We start from the raw sequence: 27,449 nt of genomic DNA, 5'->3' as shown, positions 1-27,449 counted from the left end.
TCTGCCTGTCCCTCTTTCCCTGCTCCTCCCCCACTCATGTTCTTTCCCTCAAAACTAACTAACTAAATAAATAAATAATAAATGCAATCTTGCAGAAATAGAAATGGTACTGGTTATAATGATGAAAACTTACATTATGAAATAATGGGGCATTATAATGTAGTTGATTTATATAACCACAGCAGTCTCTGTCCTATAAGAAAATAGAAGTATATTATCTTATGACATTAACTGTACAATGATTTCATAAAATCTGCATTTAATTTGCTTAAAATATTGCTTCTAATGTTGTGACCTCCTGTCACCTACCCTACCTTGATGCATGTGACTTTCTTACATCAGAAAGATGGAAACATGTATTAGTTGGTAGTAATTTTAGAAAACTATTTTCAGCAAATGTGATAAGAAGTGGTATAAACCTTGTTTTTTGTCTGTTTTGTTTTGCAAGTATGAAAGGTTGAGAAAAATCATACTAGGTAAGTTCTAATTGTCCTGTAAGCTAAGGAAAGATAAACATGTATTTTTACTTTCCTCTAAGCTTGAGAGTTCTAAGAACCAAATTGCTATTTCATATTTTAACACCTTTGTTGAAGACCGATGATAATTTTTTTTAAAGCTACATTCTTTGAGATAATTGTATCTGCTTCTTGTCAGATCCTACTTAAAACTGAAGAATGTGCTGAACATTGTACCATCACCATAAACTGGGTCCTTAAAAGTCTGCTAATATCCAAATAATGCTTTTCACAGCTCAGTGTGAGGTGGAAATCCCCTTTTGTCTCATTAAGGAATCTGGAAAGAATCATACTTATATTTTTATTTAAATAATCATCAAATCTTAAATTATATTGAGAGGGTCACAAAAAAGAACCTGGGGCAACTAAATAACTAAGAATTTGGAAAGACATTAAACTGTAAGGCTGAATACAGGCAGCTTCATAATTTTGCCAATTTTTAAAAATGGATATCTCTTTAGTTCTGCTTCATTTGCTCTCAATTTTGGCCTGTGTTGGAGATAAAATTATTTATATAAAAAATAGTTTGCAAGCAATAGCATGACTTTGCTTCAAAGATGTTTCTGAATATTTAGTCTGTGGATCCAGGTGAAAATACTCAGAAAAATAATGTGAGTAGAGAAGGATAGGTCTCCAATTTCTGCTCAGGCATTATGGAGTAGTAGAAAGCAAAGCAAAGCAAAGCAAAACAAAAACCCAAAAATGAAATTATAAATGCCAACTTTTTGCTGGAGCTTTGCTATTGAATTAAAGCATAACTTTGCTTATATCACTTGATCATTGTTGATGTTGGTAACATAAGATAGCCCATGAAATATTCTGTCATTTTACCTGCAGTGAAGCCTCTGTCTTGACTCCCTCATGTGTTTCTTACACAGCGGAGTGAGAACAATTTATGGATTTTTTTTAACCTTTTGAGACTCTCCCTGAGGAGATTTCAAGCAATTTGTTGACTATCCCTAATGTATTTCAGAGCATAACAAAATGTCTGGAGATTGTCTTTTTAATTATTAGATAAAATTTGTACTTACTGTCTTTTTTTATTTTTTCCATGTCATTCTTTCTGATTTCCTTCCTGAATTCCTTCCTAACTTCCTCCCTTTACTCTGCCCCCCTCTCCCTACCTTCTTTGTTTCCTATTCTTTACTCTTGGTTAACTTTCCTTCTGTACCACAGAGGACTCTTGATGAAAATATCCTATCTGTGGGACATACCATCAAGAATCTGCATTTCCATGGTGGTCTCCTCGAATGAATGGCACAGGGTAGAAGAGTTTAAATACTGTCCTATCACATGATTTTAAAATTTTTAGGGAAGTAAAATAATACACTATGAAAATATGAGGTGGGTGCTACTTCCTTGATTTGTTGCTCAAGTTGTTTCCACTTTTCTTCAGGGACAGAAAGTAGTTACTGTTACTTCTCATTTCCATCTGAGTTTCCATCTGTCTATTCACCACTTCTCCTTTATTTATTTTTTTCCTTTTACTGTATATTGCACCATTTCAGTGATTGCATTCTGTGCACCTTCCCCCCCGCTCCAAAACGGATCTATTTTCTTGCCAGAGAATCCTATCCCGCTGTACCCTTATAGCGACGCCCACTGACTCCCCCTCTGCCACTGTTCCTAACTCCTGGTAAGCACCAATCTTGCTTCCATCACTATATTTTTGTCATTTAAAGAGTGTTTTATAAATAATATACCATTTGTAATCTTTTGAAATTAGATTTCTTTTTCATTCAACAGAATCCTCTTGAGATTCCCTTGTGTTCTGTGTAAATAAATCATTTGTTCCTTCATTGTTGCTGAGTAGTATTCCATGATATTAATGACAGAATTTCTATAACCATTTACTCACAGAAAGGCATTTGGGTTCTTTCTAGTTTTCAACTATGATGAGTAAAACATCTATAAAGATTCACTTAAAGATGATCATATGAATATAATTTTTCATTCCTTTAGGATAAATATCCAGGAGTGTGATTGGTAGGTTGTTTTAATTTGGATCAAGTCCAGTTTATCAGTATTTACTTTCATAGATTATGCTTTTCATGTCATGTCTCCTTCACTCTTTTATTTTTTTCCAACATTTTATTCATTTATTTGACAGAGAGAGAGAAAAAAAGAGAACACAAGTAGGGTAAGAGGTAGAAGCAGGATCCCCCTCAACACCAAGCAGAGAGCCAAATGTGAGGCTGGATCCAGAACCCAGGATGGTGAACTGAGCTGAAGGCAGACGTTTAACCTCCTGAGCCACTCAGGAGCTCCTTGTGTCATGTCTCTAAACTCTTCAGTGACCCAAGGTGTTGAATATAAGCTTTCCCTTATATTTTAAACTGAGTTTATTATAGTTTGCTAATTTACACATAAATTGTTATTCAATCTTCATATGAGGTTTAAGCTAGCAGTATTTGTATATTTTTACTTCTGTACTTCTAATTACAATATCACTATTTTTTTTAGAAGACTTTCTTTCTTTCTTTCTTTAAGAGTGCAAGTAGGGGGAGGAGCTGAGGGAGAGAGAGAAAATCACAAGCAGATTCCACGCAGAGCATGGAGAACATCAGGGGGCTTGATCTCAGGATCCTTAGATCATGACCAGAGCTGAAATCAAGAACTGGTTGCTCAAAATACAGACACCCAGGCACCACAACACCATTTTTTTACACTTGATCTTAGCCCAAAGGCCAAGAAACGATAACACCATTTTTTCAAAAGTTATTTTCCTTTTTTTAAATTATCTTTCCAATTTTTAAAAAAAATAATCGAACTATTTCCAAAGGTCTATTTGACATTGATTCATGTGTTTGTATCTCCACCAATGTCATGTAGTCTCCATTATATGTCTACATAGTAAATCTCAGCCTGGAGTGGATGATTTTCTTCCTCTTTATGCTACATGTTAAATGTGTTTAATCTCTGCTAGTTTCTTGAACTTGCACACAAATTTCAGTGTAAAGTTGCCTTTACAAAAGTCCTGCTGGGTTTGCATTTAATCTATAGATTGGTTTATAAAGAATTTATTTTTTCGTGTATTGCATTTTAATCTGTAAAGTTAGTATGTCTACTAATTTGTTCAGATCTTTTTTTATTTCTTTAATCGCTATTTTGTACTTTTCTGTATACAGATCCTGTACATGATTTGCTTGTTTCTACTTGCATAGTTCAGTGTATGTGGGGGACTGTGAATGTTTTCTTTTTTTAAATTTTATTTCTATATGTATACGTGGAATGATTATCTGTTCATTATTCATGCATCATGGATCCTTGGTGGACTCATAGTTTTGTTTTAGACTTTTGTTTTATAAATTTGTGGAAATTTTCTACTAGATAACATATCATTTGCCTAATTGGGTTGGTTTCACTTTTTTCGTTCCAAGTTGTATATATTTTATGTCCTTTTCTTGCACTTTCTGGGAATTCCTATTTGATCTGTTTTGTATAAATATAGATGATTGCAAATTTGTAGGTTTCTTTTATTGTCATTATAACTTATGTAGTCTTTTTGTTTTGGCATCCTTTATTCAGTAGAATTAGTTTGAGATTATCCTCATTTTTGGATGTGCCAAGCCTTCATTACCTTTCATTTCAAGAGGCATTCCCTTGCTTGGATAGCCTACAGTCCATTCGCAAATAGATGAACATTTGGTTTGTTTCTGGTTTGGAGCCATCACAAATAAAACGTCACTAAAACTGTAGGGGGAAGAAAACGAAAACCCTCCTTTATCACCTTAACGTTTCCTCTTAGCCCTGAGTTTTAAACCGATGCAAGAGATTAATAAGACCAATGCATACAGATTTTATTTAGTAATTTTTTACTTGTATGAGGGAGTTGTCGCAAGAAGAAAGAAGACCCAAGAACTGGCTCAGCCTAAGTGCTTATATACGAGGTTGAATAAAGACCTGCAATTATAGAAAAGTAACTTACATTTTGGGGAGACTGAAGGCAGATAAGAGTTATCTTTCCTTAAGATTTTATGTATTTATGTGACGGTGAGAAAGAGCAGGAGAGAATGCATGAGCAGGGGGAGCAGGAGAGGGAGAAACAGGTTCCCCACTGAGCAGGGAGCTCAATGTGGGGCTGGAAGCATCCCAGAGCCCCAGCATCGTGACCTGAGCCGAAGACAGATGCTTAACCACTGAGCCACTGGGGCACCCTGAGAGTTATTTTTAACAAACTCTGTTTGTATAGGTTTCTCTTGGCTTCTGGGTTTCTGTCTCTAGTGATGAGAATTATTATTTTTTTTCCTTCTAGATTAAGGAGGGCATCTTTAAGATGGTAATTTCATTTCCTGCTTTCAGAGAGAAAAGGAGAATTCAGAGTGCCTTTTTTGCACTTCCAGTGTTTTCAGTGTCTTTGGCTCAAAGTAATCTATATACCAAAGCAGCAAATTTGGGAGTGATACAATCTGAATTCTTTCAGTTGCTGTGGACATTTGGATACAAATCTCATGAAAGTTCCTGTTCTTCCATACACTCATCAACATCTAGGTGTTCTAATATATTTATCATGTTATCTCATTGAGGTTTTAAATTGAATTTCATTAAATTGAAGTTTCATTAAATTTCATTAAAATGGAGTTCATTAAATTGAATTTCATTGAGAACAATACCGAACAACCTTTTATGTGCATATTTGCCATCTTTATGCGTTGTTTGGTGAAGTTCTTTCCAAATGTTTTGCCCTTTCTAGAGGTCTATCATCGAGTTTTGAGACTCTGTGTATATTGTAGAACTAGCTCTTTACGAAATACATTATTTGAAACTGTTGGCTCCCAGAGCATAACCTTATTTTACACCTTCTTAAGAGTGTCTTTTGAAGAGTAAAATATATCCTTTTGATTTCATACAATGTATTAAAATTTTGTCTTACTGGTTTTATTTTGGGAATTGTATTAAAGAAATCTTCACAGAACACGAGATCATGAATATTTTCTACTATGCTTTCTCCTGAAATTTTTAGATTTTTAGGTATTACATTTACATCTATGACCCATTGTTGGTAAATCTTTATATGAGTTACAGTTTGACATTCAATATTTTATATACATGCATCTAATTAGTCCATCATCATTTGCTGAAAGGTCTAGTCCTTTTCAACAAATGACCTTTTTTTTTTGCCTTGTAGAAAATGTATTATTCATACATCTGTGGGTACATTTCTGGTCTACCAATTTTGTTTCCTTGATCTGTTTCTCGATTTTCATACCAGTGCTACACCCTTTTAACACTGGAGCTTTAGAGTAGAGCTTGAGACCTCTTAGTATTTTCCAGTGTTTTTATTCCAACTGCATTTCTCTTTGCAAGTTAATTGAGCTCGTCTAGGTCTTTGCATTTCTCTCTATATTTTAGTTTCAGCTTCCCAATTCCTACCAAAGAATAATGCCTGCTTGGATTTTGTTTGAGTTGCATTGAATCTATAGGTATATCTGAGGATGTTTGATATTTTAACAATATTGAATCTTCCAGAAAACAAACATGGTATATTTCTCACTTACTTACATCTTCCTTAGCATCTTAAAACAATATTTCTTAATGTTCTGTACCTGCATTTTTCATATTTAAGTATTTTACAGTTTTGATACATTTGTAGAAGATATTTTAAAATTCTATTTCTAGGGGTATTGGGTGGTTTGGTTGGTTAAACATGTGACTTCTGATTTTGGCTCAGGTTATGATCTCAGCATTGTGATAGTGAGCTTTGTGCTGGGCTCCAGAATCAGTGTCGGATCTGCTTAAGATTCTCTCTCTCTGCCCCTCCCCTACACTCTGTCTGTCTTTCAAATAAATAAATAAATAAATAAATAAATATATTCCATTTCTAATTTTTCCTTGGTAGTTCATAGAGTTAAACATTATTTTGTGTACTGATCCTCTTTTTGAAATGACACTAAATTTACTTTTCAATTCAGTAGCTGTTTTCTGTAGATTCCAATAGATTTCTGCCTTCACCATCTTGTAAGTCTATCAATAAACAGTTTTATTATCTCCTTTTCAACATGGACATGTTCTATAATTTATTTTCCTTGCCATATTGTGTTGAATACTAACTTCAGCACAATGTGGAATGGCATCAGAAAGAAGAGTTCTCCTTGCCTTGTTCCTGATCTGATGGCAATGCATTTCACTTTTTAAATATGGTATATGATATCCACTGTAGGTTTTCATCAATGCTCTTTTTCAGTTTTAAGAAGTCCCATTTAATACCAGCATGGCCAAAGCTTTTGCTTCATTTCTTTTTTTAGGTGTTCAAATATTTTCTTTTTTTAAAAAAATTATATTTTAAGTAAAGTTTTTGTTTTTAATAAATATTGATTTCATTTAATGTTAGTATGGTCAAAGATTTACTTTTAATGGATTTTGAAACGTTAAAATGTTTTGAAAAATTTTTTCAAATTTCTTAAATTTTTTTAATGAAAAATTATTTTCCCTGTTTCTTTTTTTAAAAGATTTTATTTATTTTTTTGAGAGAGAGAGAGAGTAGGAACATGAAAAGGGGGAGGGGCAGAGGGAAAAGGAGAAGATGAGTGGAGAGCCTGACAGGGTTCTTGATTCCAGGACCCTGAGATCATAACCTGAACAGAAGGCAGATGCTTAACTGACTGAGCCACCTAGTGCCCCTCCCCCCACTTAAAAAAAATCTTTTTAGTTTTTAATATGGTGATTTTATTTTTAAATGTTAAATCATCTGTACATTTCTGGAATAAACCCAAGATGGTGCATTATTATCTTTATATACTGCTACATTCCATTTGCTAAAATTATTATAATTGTTGCATAAGTAATCATGACTGACACCCTCTGTTCTTTTCTTGTCTTATGATGTTTTTGCTTTTGATATCAGAGGAAAGTGCTCCTCAAAGAAAATTGAGCTTCATTTCAATTTTCTAGAAGAAAATACATAATTGGTTATTTCATTTTCCCTAAGCACTTGGAGTTCCCCAGTTAAGACTCCTAGGCATGATTTTAGATTAGTGAGAGTTATTTTTCATATGTTTTTCTATATTGAGATCCATTATCTTGGATTTTTTTATACAGTATTTCTTAGTGTCCATGTAAATAAAAATTTTTAATGTACCCTTCTTGGCTTCCTAACTGGAAGCATAGATTGTTTTTAAAGATTTTATTTATTTATTTGACAGAGAGCCAGACAGCAAGAGAGGGAACACAAGCAGGAGCAGTGGGAGAGGAAGTAGGCTTCCCGCTGGGCAGAGATCCTGACATGGGGCTAGATCCCAGGACCCTGAGATCATGACCTGAGCCAAAGGCAGACACTAAATTACTGAACCACCCAGGAGCTGCAAAACATGGACTTTTTTTTATAGATACCCTTAGTATCTTCAAATTTTTTGTACTTTTGGTATTTTAAATTTTGTTAATCTTTCTGAATTATCATGGCATAATATATAAAATTCTAATATTCTTTATAATTTCACACAGAAATATCAGTTATATACCAATTCTTTATTTTTTGAATTTTTCCATTTTATGGAAAAATATTAAACTTTCTGAAATAACTTAATATTGAAATAGACACTAACTTTTAAAATAAAATCTATTATCAAAATTTGTAAATCTCAATATCTTTTGTTCTCTTTCTGGTTTATCATTTGAGGGATGATGAAAGGTACAACAAGATTTTTTTTTAAATTTTTTTATTAATTTTTTATTTTTTATAAACATATATTTTTATCCCCAGGGGTACAGGTCTGTGAATCACCAGGTTTACACACTTCACAGCACTCACCAAAGCACATACCCTCCCCAATGTCCATAGATCTCACAAAACAAACTGAGGGTTGCTGGGGGGAGGGGGTTTGGGAGAAGGGGGTGGGATTATGGACATTGGGGAGGGTACAACAAGATTTATTTTAGAAGTGGGATAGTGGGTTATGTTGAGTTATTTTATATTTTCAAATTCAGATATTGGAGCCTTTTATTTTCTTCTATTACAAAAGTCATAGTTATTTACTGAAGATAATTTGGGGAAATATATAACCAAAATATTAGTTTAGACCTTTTCAAATATCTTAGCAGCCACCAAAAACTTGTTTTTGCTCCTAGAAAGCAAAATATTTTCTTACATTTATACTTGCAAAGTTCATACTTAGTATATATTTCTCTCAATAATGAAAAAAATTATATAAATTCATTAGTAAGTTATTTTCACATAAAAATACACATATAGTAGGTATTCATTTCAATGAATAATTTTTATTCAAATTTTACAGATTACACAGAAAATTTTATTCCATGATGGAGGATAGATGAAATAGCCCAATATCTCTGTGATGTGAATGATAAAAAAATGTGCTAAAAATAAACAATAAAGTAAAAATTTAGAAGGGTTAGGAGGAAGTTTTCCAGAAGTTATAATAATTACTAATGGAAATTGTTTCATATCTTATAAAACTTTCACTAGAAGTATAATATAGATCAAATTATGGGATTATCTCCTTTTTCTTCCTAATAAGGGATTATCAAATCAATGAAGTGAAAAAATGGACCTTAACAAAAATATTTATATGAACCAATATTGAGGAAAATTATCCCATGAAAAAAGCAACAAACCTAATTCAACACAGAGTAGACCTCTTATGAAAACTAATTTTAAATAAATATTTTTATTTTTCAGAGAGAAGAAAGTGTAACAATCCCATTAGACAAAGCAATTAGAAATCAAGATTCCAAAACAACATAAAATCAAACATTAAAAATTGGAAACTTCTTAGGGAGACCGCAAGAAATTTATCTTTTTTTCTCCAGCTTTGAGGTATAAATGACATTACAAGTAAAAAGTGTATGATGTGTTGATTTGATACACTTATGTACTACAATATGATTACAATTTAGCATTAGATAGTGTCTCCATCATGTTACATAAGTACCATCTTTTTTTGTGGTGAGGGCATTTAAGATTTACTATCCTAGGAACTTTAAAGTATATAATGAAGTACTGTGAACTATAATCAAGAAAATTTATCTTAATTTTTATATCAACTGGTATAAAGAAATGGGCAGATTAAGACAAATGTTGCTCTGATTTTGTGAGTTACTGAATTGCTAATTATTGAGTTGATAGATTTTCTAGGGCTCCTAAGCAAATGCACTGATGAGGAGAGCAGGACCTTGAGATCCCCCACATGGTACTGGAGCTTTTGAGCAAGTTCACGTGACTGAGGACTTCCAATCATCGTGCTACACTGAATCTCCTTGAAACCACAATAAGTGTGATTTCAACACATGCCATAAAAAGAGTATAAAGAGAGGTGGCTGGGTGGCTCAGCCATTAAGTGTCTGCCTTCAGCTCAGGTCATGATCCCATGGTTCTGGGATCAAGTCCCCCATGGGTCTCCCTGCTCAGCAGGGAGTCTGCTTCCTCTTCTCCCTCTCCCTTACTCCCCTCCCCATTCGTGAGCACATTCCCTCTATCTCTCTCTCTCAAATAAATGAATAAATACATACATATGTTTTTTTAAAAAGACAAGTGTAAAGGCTAAAAGAGAATGAACTTAAACAAACACACATGCATGTGCACAGTCACTCAAACAGACACTGGGAGGTTTACTCTATTAATTGAGAATAACACCAGAATCATCTGATCTCCCTTTTACTGCCTTCCATTCTTCCTCATCCCCCATGGCATGCCCACTCTCTTATCTGCTCTTATGGTCTATGATGTCTTGACCAATTCAACTGTACTATAAATTGTACCTAATTATTATAGTTATAATTTATCTCTTCCCCTCAAGGAAAGCAAGTATTTTTTCTGTTGTGTTTACTAGTATATTTGTAGTACATAGAATTATGACTGGAACTTAGAACAAAACCTCTACATGTTTGTTGAACTCACTTGTATTTATTATTACTTATAGAAACCTACAGAACAAATTTTGAAGCCCATAAACTAATTTAAGGAGACTGTATTGTATATAAACTTTAAGAAAAAAGATTGCAGAGTTTTTTCCACATTGTTTGTCTTGCATATTTTACATCCTTGTTCCTCAAGCTATAGATCAAGGGATTTAACATGGGGATAATGAGAGTGTAAAATATTGATGTCACTTTATCAGTGTCAGAAGAATGAATGGACTCAGGTTGCACATACATAAATATCAAAGTCCCATAGAACACTGTGGCCACTGTCAGGTGGGACCCACAGGTGGAAAATGCCTTGTGCCTACCCTCAGCTGAGTTCATCCTGATGATGGCTACCAGGATCAGCAGGTAAGACACAAGAACTATCAGAAGGGATGAAATCAAATCAAAACCAGCAAAGACCTGAATTATCATTTCAGTGTTCTGTGTATTTGAACAGAGCAAAGATAACAAGGGGACACAATCACAGTAAAAATGACTGATGACATTGTAGCCACAGAAGGGTAAACTAAAAATATTTATGGTGACTAGGAGAGAAACAAATGTGTTGTAGAGGTAGGGGACGGCCACCAGCACATAACACAACCTTTGAGACATGATGACAGGGTAGAGCAGAGGGTTACAGATGGCGACATAGCGGTCATAGGACATTGCTGTTAGAATAAAAAGCTCACTACCAATGAACACAAGAAAGAAAGCTAGCTGTACAGCACAAAAATAATAGGAAATTGTATTTTGATCCACAACAAAATTTACTAACATTTTGGGACCCACAGTTGTTGAATAACCAAGATCAGTGAAAGCCAGGTGTCTGAGGAAGAAGTACATGGGTGTTTGGAGCCTGGAGTCCACCTTGGTGAGGATGATCATGCCCAGGTTGCCCACCACTGAGACCAAATAGATGATGAGGAACAGCCCAAATAATGGAGCCTGCAGCTCGGGTTTGTCTGTGATCCCCATGAGAATGAACTCATTGAGCACCGTAAGATTTTGAGTTTCCATGCAGGCTTATCAGGAAACCTATTCTGGATAGAGACATCAGCATGGTCAATAGATTTCATGCATTATCACCTGAGTGATTTTTAGCATGCAAAACTAGTACAAATAAAATGCATTCAAACTTTTCAATTTCAGATATTTGAAAATAAACCCTTCTTGGAAGAACACTAATATACATAAACACAGATAGTGATTGCCAACTGAAATGATTTTACTAACCAGATAATATTTTATCAGAAGACATTTAAGTTGTCACAATCGGAAGGTGGGTTCTACTCGCTAATGACAGTTAAGGGTCAATTATATTTGTTATATAATAAAATATAATGTATTATAGTATATTTCTAAACATCCTACAAGATCCAATATCCTGCCCAAAATATGAGCAGTAGCAAGTTTGAGAAACCAAGATGGTATTGATAGATAGATAATAGAGAGGGAGAAAGAGAAGGAGAAAAAGATACATAAGTAGATATAGACACATATAGATATATAAATATAGACACAGATATAGACATATGTACATATGAAACATTTTAAAAAATCAAAATTTTGTTAAAAATTTGGGTGTAACATGAATTATATTCTGCTATAAAGTTTTCTATTAAAAATAAAGTTTTCTATTAGTCATTTATTTAATTGCAACTGCACATTGATGTTTATAAATTGCATTTAATAGTATGACTTAATACATATGTCAGTATATAATAAATTATATTATACAATTATATAATGATTTCAAACAATAATTTAAAATTCAAAAAAATGTACAGAACCCACTACTTCACCACATAGTCCTATAAAATCCTTTACACCCACAGGTGATACAGGCTGATAGATGAAACTATTGATACTTTTGACAGATATCAGACAAATGAATAAATAAGAAAACTGTAACAGATTGTAGTTGAGAATTGTCTTTATTGCATAAGTATAAGATATATTTATATTGGAATAGTCTGTGTTACACCTTTGTTCATGTCTTATTTGAGGGTCACTTTGGGCCAATAATTTAACATATTTAAAACTCTTTATTCTCCTATAAAAAATAAAAACTTCCTTCATAGGGCTATTGACAAGGATGAATGAAGATCAAATGAACCAGTGTGCTTACATAGTGTTTTTTTGCTTTTGTTTTTTTTTTTTTTTTTTTTTTTTTTTTTTTAATTTTTTATTTTTTATAAACTGGTGACCATATCTTAGCTCAAAGCAGATTTCTTTATGTGTATGTATGTAAATTCTTCTGCACTGTGAAATATCTTCTTTGTCTGTGCTATGATGATGAACAGGAAATACGTCAAGTAAGATGAAATGTGACATAATTCAGGCACTTCCCTGACCACTTCTGTAACAAAATTGAACCATTAAGGTGCTCTTCTTTTAATTATTTATCTTCAAATTATCTTAACTATTTTAACAAAATGCTAATATAAGTTTATTTTGATATAACATTGTATGTGACTTTTATGTGACAAATCAAATACATTTCATCATGCAAGAACCTAGGAGAAAATGAGGAAACCTGGGAAAATTAGGAGAATGAGGGACACCTGGGTGGGTACATGTCTGCCTTGGGCTCAGGCCATGATCTCAGGGTTCTGGGATTGAGCCCCCACTTCCTTACTCTTGGCCCCCTTCCTGGCTCCTCATCCCCCTCCCTCTGCCCTCCTGTAACTCCTGCTCACTCTTTCAATCTTATTCTCAAATAAATAAATAAAATTTAAAAAAAAATGTCTGAACGAGCAGTCACTGACATTTTTTTCTTTTTCTTTTCTTCTTCTTCTTCTTCTTCTTCTTTTTTTTTTTTAGATCTTATTTATTTATTTGGTGGACAGATATCACAAGTAGGCAGAGAGGGAGAAGGAAGCAGGCTCCCCGTGGAGCAGAGAGCCTGATGTAGGGCTCGATCCCAGGACCCTGGGATCATGACCTGAGCAGAAGGCAAAGGCTTTAACCCACTGAGCCACCCTGGCATTGTTTTCATATGATAAAAATTTATTTAAAAACTCCCTTTGGATAAAGAGATACTGTACTTTAAAAACTGAATAAAGTTATAATGTTGTATGATACCATAGAGGTGAAATAAAATAGACTAAAGATGAGATCTGCACGGATTTTTGATATTACTTTAAGTTCCTCTATACCTTAGAACCACAAGAACTTCTCCAAACTATAATACATAGCACAGATATACATTATAATTATATTAAAAATATGGCTGACTATTCCTAATGATATACAGATTAGGAAATACCAGTAATAACTGGATAGCAGATTAAGATAATTGTTAAGTTTATAATATTGCAAGCAGGTTCCTTTCTTAAGAAAAAAGAAATAGAGGGGCACCTGGGTGGCTCAGTCAGTTAAAGCATGACTCTTGGTTTTGGCTGAGGTCATGAACTCAGGGTTCTGGGATCAAGCCCAGAGTTAGGCTCCCTGCTCAGCATGGAGTCTGCCTGTCTCTCTTTCCCTGCTCCTCCCCCACCCATGTGGTTTCCCTCAAAAATAAATAAATAAATAATAAGCAAACAAACAAATAGATAAATAAATTGAATTTTAAAAAGAAGAAATAGAAATGGTAGTGGGTTATAATGATGAAAACCTACATTATGAAATAACAGGGCATTATAATATAGTTGCTTTACATAATCACAGCAATCTCTGCTCTACAAGAAAATAGAAACATATAATTTTATAACATTAAGTGTAACAATGATTCCATAAAATTTGCATTTACTTTACTTAAAATATTGCTTCTAATGTTGTGACCTCCTGATTACCTACGCTGCCTTAATGCATGTGCCCTTCTTACATCAGAAAGATGAAAACATGTATTAGTTGTTAGTAATTTTAGAAAACAGTTTTCAGCAAATGTAGTAAGAAGTGGTATAAACCCTGTTTTTTGTCTGTTTTGTTTTGCAAATATGAAAGGCTGAGATAAATCATACTAAGTAAGTTCTAATTGTCCTGTAAGCTAAGGAAAGATAGACATGAATTCCTTTAACTTTAGAGTTCTAGGGAAAGAACCAAGTTGCTGTTTCATATTTTAACAACTTTGTTGAAGACCAATGGTAATTTTTGAAAATCTACATTCTTTGAGATAATTGTATCTGCTTCTTGTCAGATCCTACTTAAAACTGAAGAATGTGCTGAACATTGTACCATCACCATAAACTGGGTCCTTAAAAGTCTGCTAATATCCAAATAATGCTTTTCACAGCTCAGTGTGAGGTGGAAATCCCCTTTTGTCTCATTAAGGAATCTGGAAAGAATCATACTTATATTTTTATTTAAATAATCATCAAATCTTAAATTATATTGAGAGGGTCACAAAAAAGACCCTGGGGCAACTAAATAACTAAGAATTTGGAAAGATATCAAACTGCAAGACTGAATACAGTCAGCTTCTTAATTTTGCTGATTTTAAAAAATGGATATCTCTTTAGTTCTGCTTCATTTGCTCTCAATTTTGGCCTGCGTTGGAGATAAAATTATTTATATAAAAAATAGTTTGCAAGCAATAGCATGACTTTGCTTCAAAGATGTTTCTGAATATTTAGACTGCGGATACACCTGAAAATACTCAGAAAAATAATGTGAATAGAAAAGGACAGGTCTCCGATTCCTGCTCAGCATTAGGGAGTAGTAGAAAGCAAAGCAAAGTAAAGCAAAACAAAGCAAAACAAAAACCCAAAAATGAAATTATAAATGCCAACTTTTTGCTGGAGCTTTGCTATTGAATTAAAGCATAACTTTGCTTATATCACATGATCATTGTTGATGTTGGTAACATAAGATAGCCTATGAAATATCCTGTCATTTTACCTGCAGTGAAGCCTCTGTCTTGACTCCCTCATGTGTTTCTTACACAGCAGAGTGAGAACAATTTATGGATTTTTTTTAACCTTTTGAGACTCTCCCTGAGGAGATTTCAAGCAATTTGTTGACTATCCCTAATGTATTTCAAAGGATAAGGAAATGTTTGAATGTTGCCCTTTTAATTATGAGAGAAAGTTTGTACTTACTAGTCTTTTTTTTTTTCCTCCAGATCTTGCTTTTTGCTTTCCTTCCTGACTTCCTCCCTTTACTCTCTCCCTGTATTACCCCCTCTCCCTACCTTCTTTGTTTCCAATTCTTTACTCTTGGTTAACTTTCCTTTTATACCACAGTGAACTCGATCAAAATATCCTATCTGTAGGACATGCCATCAAGAATCTGCATTTTCATGGTGGTCCTTGAATGGCACAGGGTAGAAGAGTTTAAATACTGTCCTGTCACATTATCTTAAAGTTTTTAGGGAGGTAAAATAATACACTGTGAAAATATGAGTTGCTACTATCTGAATTTGTTGCTCGAGTTGTTTCCACTTTTCTTTCAGGGACAGAAAGTAGTTACTGTTACTTCTCATTTCCATCTGAGTTTCCATCTCTCTGTTCACCACTTCTCTTTTATTTTATTTTATTTTTTCTTTTACTGCATATTGCACCATTTCAGTGATTCCATTCTGTGCACCCTTCCCCCCTCCAAAACGGATCTATTCCTTGCCAGAAAGTCTATCCTGCTGCCCCTTTTTAGCAACGCCCACTGCTTCTGCCTCTGCCACTGTTCCTAACTCCTGGTGATTACTAATCTTGTTTCCATCACGTATTTTTGTCATTTAAAGAGTGTTTTATAAATAATAAACCATTTATAATCTTTTGAGATTGGACTTTTTTTTTTCATTCAATAGAATCCTCTTGAAATTCCCTTGTGTTTTGTGTAAATAAATCATTTGTTCCTTCATTGTTGCTGAGTAGTATTCCATGATATTGATGACAGAATTTCTATAACCATTTACTCACTGAAAGGCATTTGGGTTCTTTCTAGTTTTCAACTATGATGAGTAAAATATCTATAAACATTCACTTAAAGATGATCACATGAATATAATTTTTCATTCCTTTAGGATAAATAACCAGGAGTGTGATTGGTAGGTTGTTTTAATTTGGATCAAGTCCAGTTTATCAGTATTTACTTTCATAGATTATGCTTTTTATGTCATGTCTCTTTCACTTTTTTTTCACATTTTATTCATTTATTTGACAGACAGAGAGAGAGAGAGAGAACACAAGCAGGGTAAGAGGGAGAAGCAGGATCTACCCCCCCCCCCCCCGCACTGAGAGGAGAGCCAGACGTGGGGCTGGATCCCAGAACCCAGGATGGTGACCTGAGCTGAAGGCAGACGTTTAACCTACTAAGCCACTCAGGCACCCCTTATATCATGTCACTAAACTCTTCACTAACCCAAGGTGTTGAATATAGGCTTTCCCCTATATTTTAATCTGAGTTTATTATAGTTTGCCAATTTACACTTAAGTTGTTATTCAATCTTTGTATAAAAGTTAAGCTAACATTATTTGTTTGTATATTTTTACTTCTGTACTCCCAATTACAATACCACTATTATTTTTAGAAGATTTTGTTTGCTTGTTTATTTATTTATTTAGAAAGTGCAAGTAGGGGGAGGAGCTGAGGGAGAGAGAGAAAATCAGAAGCAGATTCCATGCAGAGCACGGAGAACATCAGGGGGCTTGATCTTAGGATCCTTAGATCATGACCTGAGCTGAAATCAAGAATTGGTTGCTCACAAGACAGATACCCAGGCACCACAACATCATTTTTTTACGCTTGATCTTAGCCAGAAGGCTGAGAAGTGATAACACCATTTATTTTAAAGGTTATTCTCCTTTTCTTGAATTATCTTTCCATTTTTTGGAAAAATTAGTTGAACTAATTCGAAAGGTCTATTTCTGTCTACTTGATGTTGATTCATGTGTTTGTATCTCCACCAATGCCATGTAGTCTCCATTATATGTCTACATGGTAAATCTCAACATGGAGTGGATAGTTTTCTTCCTCCTTATGCTACACGTTAAAATGTGTTTAATCTCTGCTAGTTTCTTGAACTTGCACACAAATTTCAGTGTAAAGTTGCCTTTAGCAAAGTCTTACTGGGTTTGCATTTAACCTACAGATCAGTTTATAAAGAATTAATATTTTAATGTATTGTCTTTAAATCCATAATCTTAATATGTCTACTGATTTGTTCAGATCTTTTTTGATTTCTTGAATCACTATTTTGTACTTTTCTGTAGACAGTTCCTGTACATGATTTGCTTGTTTCTACTTGCATAGTTCATTGCATGTGGGGGGCTGTGAATGTTTTATTTTTTATTTCATTTCTATATGTATATATAGAATGATATTTATTCATTATTCATGTATCATGGATCCTTGGTGGACTCATAGTTTTCTTTTAGACTTTCATTTTTCAGATTTGTGGAAATTTTCTATTAGATAACATGTCATTGGCCTAATTGGGTTGGTATCATTTTTTTCTTTCCACATTGTATATACTTTATGTTCTTTTCTTGCACTTTCTGAGAATTCCTATTTGATCTGTGTTGTATAAATATAGATGATTGCAAATTTGTAGGTTATTTTTATTATAATGTCATCATAAATTATGTAGTCTTTTTGTTTTGGCATCCTTTGTTGGGCAGAATTAGTTTGAGATTATCCCCCTTTTTGGATGTGCCAATCTAATCCTTCATTACTTTTTATTTCGAGAGGCATTCCCTTGCTTGGATAGCCTACAGTCCATTCGCAAATAGATGAACATTTGGTTTGTTTCTGGTTTGGAGCCATCACAAATAAAACGTCACTAAAACTGTAGGGGGAAGAAAAAGAAAATCCTCCTTTATCACCTTAACGTTTCCTCCTAGCCCTGAGTTTTAAACTGATGCAAGAGATTAATAGGATCAATGCATACAGATTTTATTTAGTAATTTTTTACTTGAATGTGGGAGTCATCACAAGAAGAAAGAAGATCCAAGAACTGGCTCAGCCTAAGTGCTTATATATGAGGTTGAACAAAGACCTGCAATTATAGAAAAGTAACTTACATTTTGGGGAGACTGGAGGCAGATAAGAGTAATCTTTCCTTAAGATTTTATTTATTTATTTGAAGTGAGAAAGAGCAGGAGAGAGTGCAGGAGCAGGGGGAGCAGGAGAGGGAGAAACAGGCTCCCCACTGAGCAGGGAGCTCAATGTGGGGCTGGAAGCATCCCAGAGCCCCTGTATCATGACCTGAGCTGAAGTTGGATGCTTAACCACTGAGCCACCCGGGCACCCCGAGAGTTATTTTAACAAACTCTGTTTGTATAGGTTTCTCTTGGCCTCTGGGTTTCTGTCTCTGGTGATGAGAATTATTATTTTTTTTTTCCTTCTAGATTAAGGAGGGCATCTTTAAGATGGTAATTTCATTTCCTGCTTTCAGAGAGAAAAGGAGAATTCAGAGTGCCTTTTTTGCACTTCCAGTGTTTTCAGTGTCTTTGGCTCAAAGTAATCTATATACCAAAGCAGCAAATTTGGGAGTGATACAATCCGAATTCTTTCAGTTGCTGTGGACATTTGGATACAAATCTCATGAAAGTTCCTGTTCTTCCATACTCTTACCAACGTCTAGGTGTTCTAATAGATTTATTGAATTTCATTAAATTGAAGTTTCATTGACAAGGATACTGAGCAACTTTTTATGTGCGTATTTGCCATCTTTATGCGTTGTTTGGTGAAGTACTTTCCAAATGCTTTGCCCATTCTAGAGATCTGTCATTATTACAGAGTTTTGAGACTCTGTGTATATTGTGGAATTAGCCCTTTATGAAATACATTATTTGAAACTGTTGTCTTCCAGAGCATAAATTGGTTTTAAACCTTCTTAAGAGTATTTTTGAAGATATGTATACATATATTTTTATATATATATCAAATATAAAAATATAAATATATATTTATACAAAAGATAAATACATCTTTTGAAGATATATATCTTTTGAAGGTATCTTTTGAGATATATCATTTTGGTGTTGTGCAATGTATAAAAATTTTGTCTTATTGGTTTTATTCTGGGTATTGTATTAAATAAATCTTTGCAGAACCCGAGATCATGAATATTTTCTACTATGCTTTCTCCTGAAATGTTTAGATTTTTAGGTATTACATTTACATCTATGATCCATTGTTGGTGAATCTTTATATGAGTTACAGTTTGACATTCAATATTTTATATATATGCATCAAATTAGCCCATCATCATTTGTTGAAAGGTCTAGCCTTTTTCAACAAATGGCCTTTTTCTTTTGCCTTGTAGAAAATGTATTATTCATACATCTGTGGGTTACTTTCTGATCTACCAATTTTGTTTCATTGATCTGTTTCTTGATTTTTATACCAGTGCCACACCCTTTTAACGCTGTAGCTTTGGAGTAGAGCTTGAGATCCATTAGTATTTTCCAGTGTTTTTATTCCAACTGCATTTCTCTTTGCAAGTTAATTCAGCTATTCTAGGTATTTGCATTTCTCTCTGTATTTTAGTTTCAGCTTCCCAATTCCTACCAAAAAATAATGCCTGTTTGGATTTCTATTCGAGTTGCGTTGAATCTATAGGTACATTTGAGGATGTTTGATATTTTAACAATATTGAATCTTTCAGAAATAAATATGGTATATTTCTCACTTATTTACATCTTTCTTAGTGTCTTATAGCAAAATTTCTTTTTTTTTTTAAGATTTTATTTATTTGTCAGAGACAGAGAGAGAGCGAGCGAGCACACAGGCAGAGTGGAAGAGGGAGAAGCAGGCTTCCTGCTAAAGATTCCAATGGATTTCTGCCTTCACCATCTTGTCAGTCTATCAGTAAACACAGTTTTATTATCTCCTTTTCAATCTGGACATTTTCTATTTTCTATTATTTTTTTTCCTTGCCATATTGCATTGAATACTAACTTCAGCACAATGTGGAATAGAATCAGAAAGAATTGTCCTCCTTGCCTTGTTCCTGAACTGATGGTAATGCATTTCATTTTTTAAATATGGTATATGATATCCACTGTAGGTTTTCATCAATGCTCTTTTTCAGTTTTAGGAAATCCCATTTAATACTAGCATGGCCAAAGTTTTTGCGCTTTTTTTTTTTTAAGGTGTTCAAATATATTCTTTTTTTTTAAAAAATTTACATTTTAAATAAAGTTTTTGTTTTTAATATATATTGACATTTCATTTAATGCTAGTATGGTCAAAGTTTTTACTTTTACTGGATTTTGAAACTATTAAATGTTTTGAATTTTTTTTTCAAAGTTCATTGCATTTTTTAATGAAAAAATTTTTTTTCTGTTTCTTTTCTTTCTTTTTTTTTTTTTAAGATTTTATTTGTTTATTTGAGAGAGAGAGCGCATAGGAACATGAAAGTGGGGAGGGGCAGAGGGAAAGGGAAAAGCTGAGTGGGGAGTCTGACAGGGTTCTTGATTCCGGGACCCTGATATCATAACCTGAACAGAAGGCAGATGCTTAAATGACTGAGCCACCCAGGTCCCCCCTCCCCTTATTTTTTAATCTTTCTAATTTTTTAATATGGTGATTTTATTTTTAAATGTTAAATCATCTGTACATTTCTGGAATTAGCCTAATATGGTGCCTTACTGTCTTGACATACTGCTAGATTCCTTTTGCTAAAGCTCTTATTACAATTATTGCATAAGTGATCCTGACTGACACCCTCTGTTCTTTTCTTGTCTTAGGATGCTTTTGCTTTTGATATCAGGGGAAAGTGCTCCTTAAAGAAAATTGAGCTTCATTTCAATTTTCTAGAAGAAAATATATAATTGGTTACTTCATTTTCCCTAAGCACTTAGAATTCCCCAATTAAGACTCTCAGGCATGATTTTAGATTAGTGAGAGTTATTTTTCATATGTATTTCCATATTGAGATTCATTTCATCTTGGATTTTTTTCATACAGTGTTTCTTAGTGTCCATATACATAAAAATGTACTATGTACCCTTCTTAGTTTCCTAAACTAAAACATAGATTTTTTTTTAAGATTTTATTTATTTATTTGACAGAGAGCCAGATAGCAAGAGAGGGAGCACAAGAAGGGGCAGTGGGAGAGGAAGACGTAGGCTTCCCATTGAGCAGGGAGTCTGACATGGGACTAGATCCCAGGACCCTGAGGTCATGACCTGAGCCAAAGGCAGACACTTAATTACTGAACCACCCAGGAATGCAAAACATGGACTTTTTTTTATAGACACCCTTAATGTATTTAAATTTTTTGTACTTTTTGTATTTTAAATTTTGTTAATCTTTCTGAATTATCATGGCATAATATATAAAATTATAATATTCTTCATAATTTCACACAAAAATTTCAGTTATGTGCCAATTCTTTATTTTTTGAATTTTTCCATTTTATGGAAAAATATTAAACTTTCTGAAATAACTTAATATTGAAATAGAGACTAACTTTTAAAATAAAATCTATTATCAAAATTTGTAAATCTCAATATCTTCTGTTCCCTTTCTGGTTTATCATTTGAGGGATGATGAAAGGTACAACAAGATTTATTTTAGAAGTGGGCTAGTGGATTTTATTGAGTTATTTTATGTTTTCAAATCCAGATATTTGAGCCTTTTATTTTCTTTTATTACAAAAGTCATAGTTATATAAAATATTAGTTTAGACCTTTTCAAATATCTTAGCAGCCACCAAAAACTTGTTTTTGCTCCTAGACAGCAAAATATTTTCTTACATTGATACTCGCAAAGTTCATACTCAGTATATATTTCTCTCAATAATGAAAAAATTATATAAATGAGTTAGTAAGAGTTTTCTTCACATAAAAATATACATATAGTGTGTTTTCATTCTAATGAATAAGTTTTATTCAAATTTTACTGATTGCACAGAAAATTGTATTCCATAATGGAGGACAGATGAAACCCTAGTATCTCTGAGATGTAAAAGATGACAAAATGTGCTAAAAATAAGCAATAAAGTAAAAATTTAGAAGGGTTAGGAGGACGTTTTCCAGAAGATATAACATATACTAATGGAAATTGTTTCATATCTTACTAAATTTTCACTAGAAGTATAGTATAGATCGAATTATTGGATTATCTCCTTTTGTTTCCTAATGAGGAATTATCAAATCAATGTAGTAAAACAATGGACCCTAATAAAAATATTTTACATATTTATATGAACCAATTTTGAGGAAAATCATTCCCTGAAAAAAGCAACAAAACTTAATTTAACAGAGAGTAGACCTCTTATGAAAGCTAATTTTAAGTACGTATTCTTATTTTTCGCAGAGAAGAACGTGTAACAATCCCATTAGACAAAAATAAATAGAAATCAAGATCCCAATACAACGTAAAATCAAACATCGAAAATTGGAAGCTTCTATGGGATACCTCAAGAAATTTATCTTTTTTTTCTCCAACTTTATTGAGGTATAAATGACATATAGCAATTGTAAGATATATGATGTGTTGATTTGATACACTTATGTGCTACAATATGATTACAATTTAGCATTAACTAATGTCTCCATCATGTTACATAAATGGCATCTTTTTTTTTTTTTTTGTGGTGAGGACATTTAAGATTTACTGTCTTTACTTTAAAGTATGTAATGGAGTACTGCTAACTCTAATCACGAAAATTTAGGTTTTCAAAGATTTTATTTATTTATTTGACAGAGAGATCACAAACAGACAGAGAGGCAGGCCAAGACAGAGAGGGGGGAAGCAGGGTTCTCGCTGAGCAGAGAGCCCCATGCGAGGCTCGATCCCAGGACCCTGAGATCATGACCTGAGCCAAAGGCAGAGGCTTTCACCCTCTGAGCCACCCAGGTGCCCTAAGAAAATTTATCTTAATTTGTATATCCACTGGTATAAAGAAATGGGCTGATTAAGACAAATGACATGTCACACTGATACTGTGAGTAACTGAGTTGCTAATTATGTTGAGTTAATAGATTTTCTAGGGCTCCTAAGCAAATGCACTGATGAGGAGAGCAGGACCCTGAGATCCCCTACATGGTACTGGAGCTTTTGAGCAAGTTCACGTGACTGAGGACTTCCAATCATCGTGCTACACTGAATCTCCTTGAAACCACAATAAGTGTGATTTCAACACATACCATAAAAAGAGTATAAAGACAGGTGGCTGGGTGGCTCAGCCATTAAGTGTCTGCCTTCAGCTCAGGTCATGATCCCATGGTCTGGGGATCAAGTCCCCCATGGGTCTCCCTGCTTAGCAGGGAGTCTGCTTCCTCTTCTCCCTCTCCCTTACTCCCCTCCCCATTCGTGAGCACATTCCCTCTATCTCTCTCTCACAAATAAATGAATAAATACATACATATGTTTTTTTTTAAAAAGACAAGTGTAAAGGCTAAAAGAGAATGAACTTACACAAACACACATGCCTATGCACAGTCACTCACACAGACACTGGGAGATTTAGTCTATTAATTGAGAATAACACCAGAATCATCTGATCTCCCTTTTACTGCCTTCCATTCTTCCTCATCCCCCATGGCATGTCCACTCTCTTACCTGCTCTTATGGTCTATGATGTCTTGACCAATTCAACTGTACTATAAATTGTGCCTAATTATTATAGTTATAATTTATCTCTTCCCCTCAAGAAAAGCAAGTTTTTCTGTTCTGTTTACTAATATATTTGTAGCACATAGAATTGTGACTGGCACTTAGAACCTCTTCATGTTTGTTGAACTCATTTGTATTTATTATTACTGACAGAGACATACAGAACAAATTTTGAAGCCCATAAACTAATTTAAGGAGACTGTATCATATATAAACTTTAAGAAAAAAAATTGCAGAGTTTTTTCCACATTGCTTGTCTTGCATATTTTACATCCTTGTTCCTCAAGCTATAGATCAAAGGATTCAGCATGGGGATAATGAGAGTGTAAAATATTGATGCCACTTTATCAGTGTCAAAGGAATGACTAGACTCAGGTTGCACATACATAAATATCAAAGTCCCATAGAACACTGTGGCCACTGTCAGGTGGGACCCACAGGTGGAAAATGCCTTGTGCCTACCCTCAGCTGAGTTCATCCTGATGATGGCTACCAGGATCAGCAGGTAAGACACAAGAACTATCAGAAGGGAGAAAATCAAATTAAAGCCTGCTAAGATCAGAATAATCAATTCAATTTCATGTGTATTTGAGCAGAGCAAAGATAACAAAGGGAGACTGTCACAGTAGAAATGACTGATGACATTGTAGCCACAGAAGAATGAACTAAAAATCTTGATGGTGACTAGAAGAGACACAAATGTGCTGTAGAGGTAGGGGACTGCCACCAGTATGTAACATACCCTTTGGGACATGATGACAGGGTAGAGCAGAGGGTTACAGATGGCCACATAGCGGTCATAGGACATTGCAGAGAGAATGAACAGCTCACTAATGATGAATACAAGAAAGAAAGCTAGTTGTACAGCACAAAAACAGTAAGAGATTGTATTGTGATCCACAACAAAATTTACTAACATTTTGGGACCCACAGCTGTTGAATAACCAAGATCAGTAAAAGCCAGGTGTTTGAGGAAGAAGTACATGGGTGTTTGGAGCCTGGAATCCACCTTGGTGAGGATGATCATGCCCAGGTTGCCCATCACTGAGATCAAATAGATGATGAGGAACAGCCCAAATAATGGAAACTGCAAGTCAGGATGGTGTGTGATTCCCATGAGAATAAATTCATTCAGCACTGTCCAATTGTGTTTTTCCATCCAGGTTTATTTGAACATCTATTCTGGAAAAAGACATTATCATAGTCAATAGATTTCATGCATTAACTCCTGGGGGATGTTTTAGTATGGCAAATTAGAATAAATAATATACATCCAAACTTTCCAATTTAGGATATTGGAAAACAAACCCATCCCCCACAAAGACTACTGTCTTATGTGGAGAAAGAAAGAGAAATGGAAATAGTTCTCAACTGGACCCATTTTACTCCATAAAGAATATTTTCCAATGTCTAGAGATGTTTTGGTTGTCACAGCTGAGAGCTGGAATGCTCCTGACTTCTAATGGTTAAACACCTGTTAAGCCGCTATATATCTTATTATATCCAATATTTAGGCCATAACAATATCCAGCCAGGAATAACAACAGTAAGAGAGTTAAGACACTCTGATGATATAGTTAGATAATTGATAGAGAGATGATACATGATAGTTAAATAGATAGTTGATAGATTGATCAATATGGATATTAAAGCAAATATAATAAAGTTAAAACTTTAGGGATTAGAAACATTGGTGATCATTTTTCTATTCTTTAAATATTCTATCATTTATATGGCACAATTGCAAAATGGCATTTATAAAATACATCATTCATATGACCTTATACATATGTCAATTATGTAATAAAAATTTAAAGCCACAAACTACCCAGATGCATAAAACTCACTTCTCAAAACATAGTCTTAGGAAAGATATGCCAACTGGTGAAACTGGCTAGAAAGTTGGCATACTTGACAGGTATCTGACAGGTGTATGAATAAGAAAAGCATAACAGATTACAGTGGGAATTATTTTTATGGTGAAGCATACCAAGAGATACAGTCTCTGCTGTATTTAATTTATAATATATACAAAAGGTTAACTTGAGCAAAATGTGTAGGTTATGTGAAAGTCTTTATTCTCATATATAAAACTGACATTTCCTTCAAGAGTTTTTGGGTAGGATAAATGAAGTTTTAATAATTCAATGTATTGATGTTACCTGGGAATAGTTCCCCAAAACTAAGCACCTTGTGGGATTTTGTTTGTTTGCTTGCTTGTTTGATTTTTAATCGTGACAGTAACTTACTAGAAATGCTTCTGCTCTCTTGACTTACATACCTGTACTTCCTCTGGGCTGTGATGACTTAAGTTCTTTGTCAGGGCTCTAGTGTGAGTAAGTGAGGAACTGTTTAAGCAAGATGTAACATAAACAGCTCGTCCCAGTCCCTACCTCACTCCATATCACATGACTAAATTTGAACAATCATGCTGTTATTCTTTGGAGTACTTATCGTCCACATTTTAAACCTATTTTAATAATGTTTTAATGTAAGTTATTTTGATATAAATTTGTTTAAAATATTATACTTTCTCTTGTGGTATTTTCATTAAAATAGAGATATACTCACTTGTACGTAACAGTTCAGATGCACGTTATTGAGCAAGAAACTAAGGGAACATGGTGGTATTGGGAGGGAAAAAAAGGCTACCGGCAGAGGTTTCACATAATGAAGGTTCATCAAAATTCCCTTTGAATTAAAAGATATAATACTTTAAAGAAAGAAAAAGTTGAAAGTCACTGTGATACACAATATGATAGGAACAAAATAAAATACACTGAAGATGAGGTATGTGTGGACCCCTGGATGTGACTGAAATCTTCTGTACATCAAGTCTGTAGGAACCCCTTCAAGCTATGAAATAGCACATAACGGAGATAAACAAGCATATAATCATATTGAATGTATCTAAATATACTAAAAATCCACAGAGAAGAAATTATGCCAGAGTGGGAGGTGGATGGCATGTTAAGGTAAGAGAATTATTTTTTGTTTAAAAAATTGTGAGGGTGGGGTCACCTGGTGGGCTCAGTCAGTTAAGCATCTGGTTTTTGGCTCAGGTCATGATCTCAGGGTCCTGGGCTGGAGCTCCACACAGTGCTCCCTACCCAGCAGGGAGGGAGTCTGCCTCTCCTTCGCCCTCCTCCTCCCCCTCTCCTCTGGCTTGTGCTCTCTCTCTCGCTCACTCTCTTTCTCAAATAAATAAATAAATATATAAAATATTTAAAGAAAGAATATCTCAGAGATAGTTAAAAGATAAGTTAAAAAATTGTGGGCATCAATTTTTTTTTTTTTTTAACAAAAAAGGAGATGGTACTGCCTGCAATTAAAATTCCAACCAGAAGTCTCTGAGTGAGATATATATAAGCAGACAGAAGCATACAATTCCACAACATTAAATGTGAAGCTAAGTACATGTAATTTCCACTTAAACTCAGTTGTAAACTTGCTTATTAAGTTTGTGACCCCTTGATATTCTATACTGCTCTGATGCACACACCCTCCTTACATTAGAATATAATAATGTGTGCCAGTACATAATAACATTGGAGAAATATTTAG

General features: G+C 34.0%; 2 protein-coding genes across 2 annotated transcripts; both read right to left on the bottom strand.

Moving 5' to 3' along the window:
- Positions 1–10,454: 10,454 nt before the first annotated feature.
- On the bottom strand, positions 10,455–11,396 carry LOC131822637 (olfactory receptor 8K3-like). The gene has a single exon (XM_059158924.1). The coding sequence runs from the start codon at positions 11,394–11,396 to the stop codon at positions 10,455–10,457; it is 942 nt and encodes a 313-aa protein (XP_059014907.1).
- A 12,706-nt stretch (positions 11,397–24,102) lies between these two features.
- Positions 24,103–25,044, bottom strand: LOC131822636 (olfactory receptor 8K3-like). Its single transcript, XM_059158923.1, has one exon. The coding sequence runs from the start codon at positions 25,042–25,044 to the stop codon at positions 24,103–24,105; it is 942 nt and encodes a 313-aa protein (XP_059014906.1).
- Positions 25,045–27,449: the final 2,405 nt, after the last annotated feature.

Source organism: Mustela lutreola, chromosome 1, assembly GCF_030435805.1.
Source record: "Mustela lutreola isolate mMusLut2 chromosome 1, mMusLut2.pri, whole genome shotgun sequence".
Lineage (NCBI taxonomy): Eukaryota > Metazoa > Chordata > Mammalia > Carnivora > Mustelidae > Mustela > Mustela lutreola.
This window is presented reverse-complemented; position numbering and strand designations above follow the sequence as displayed.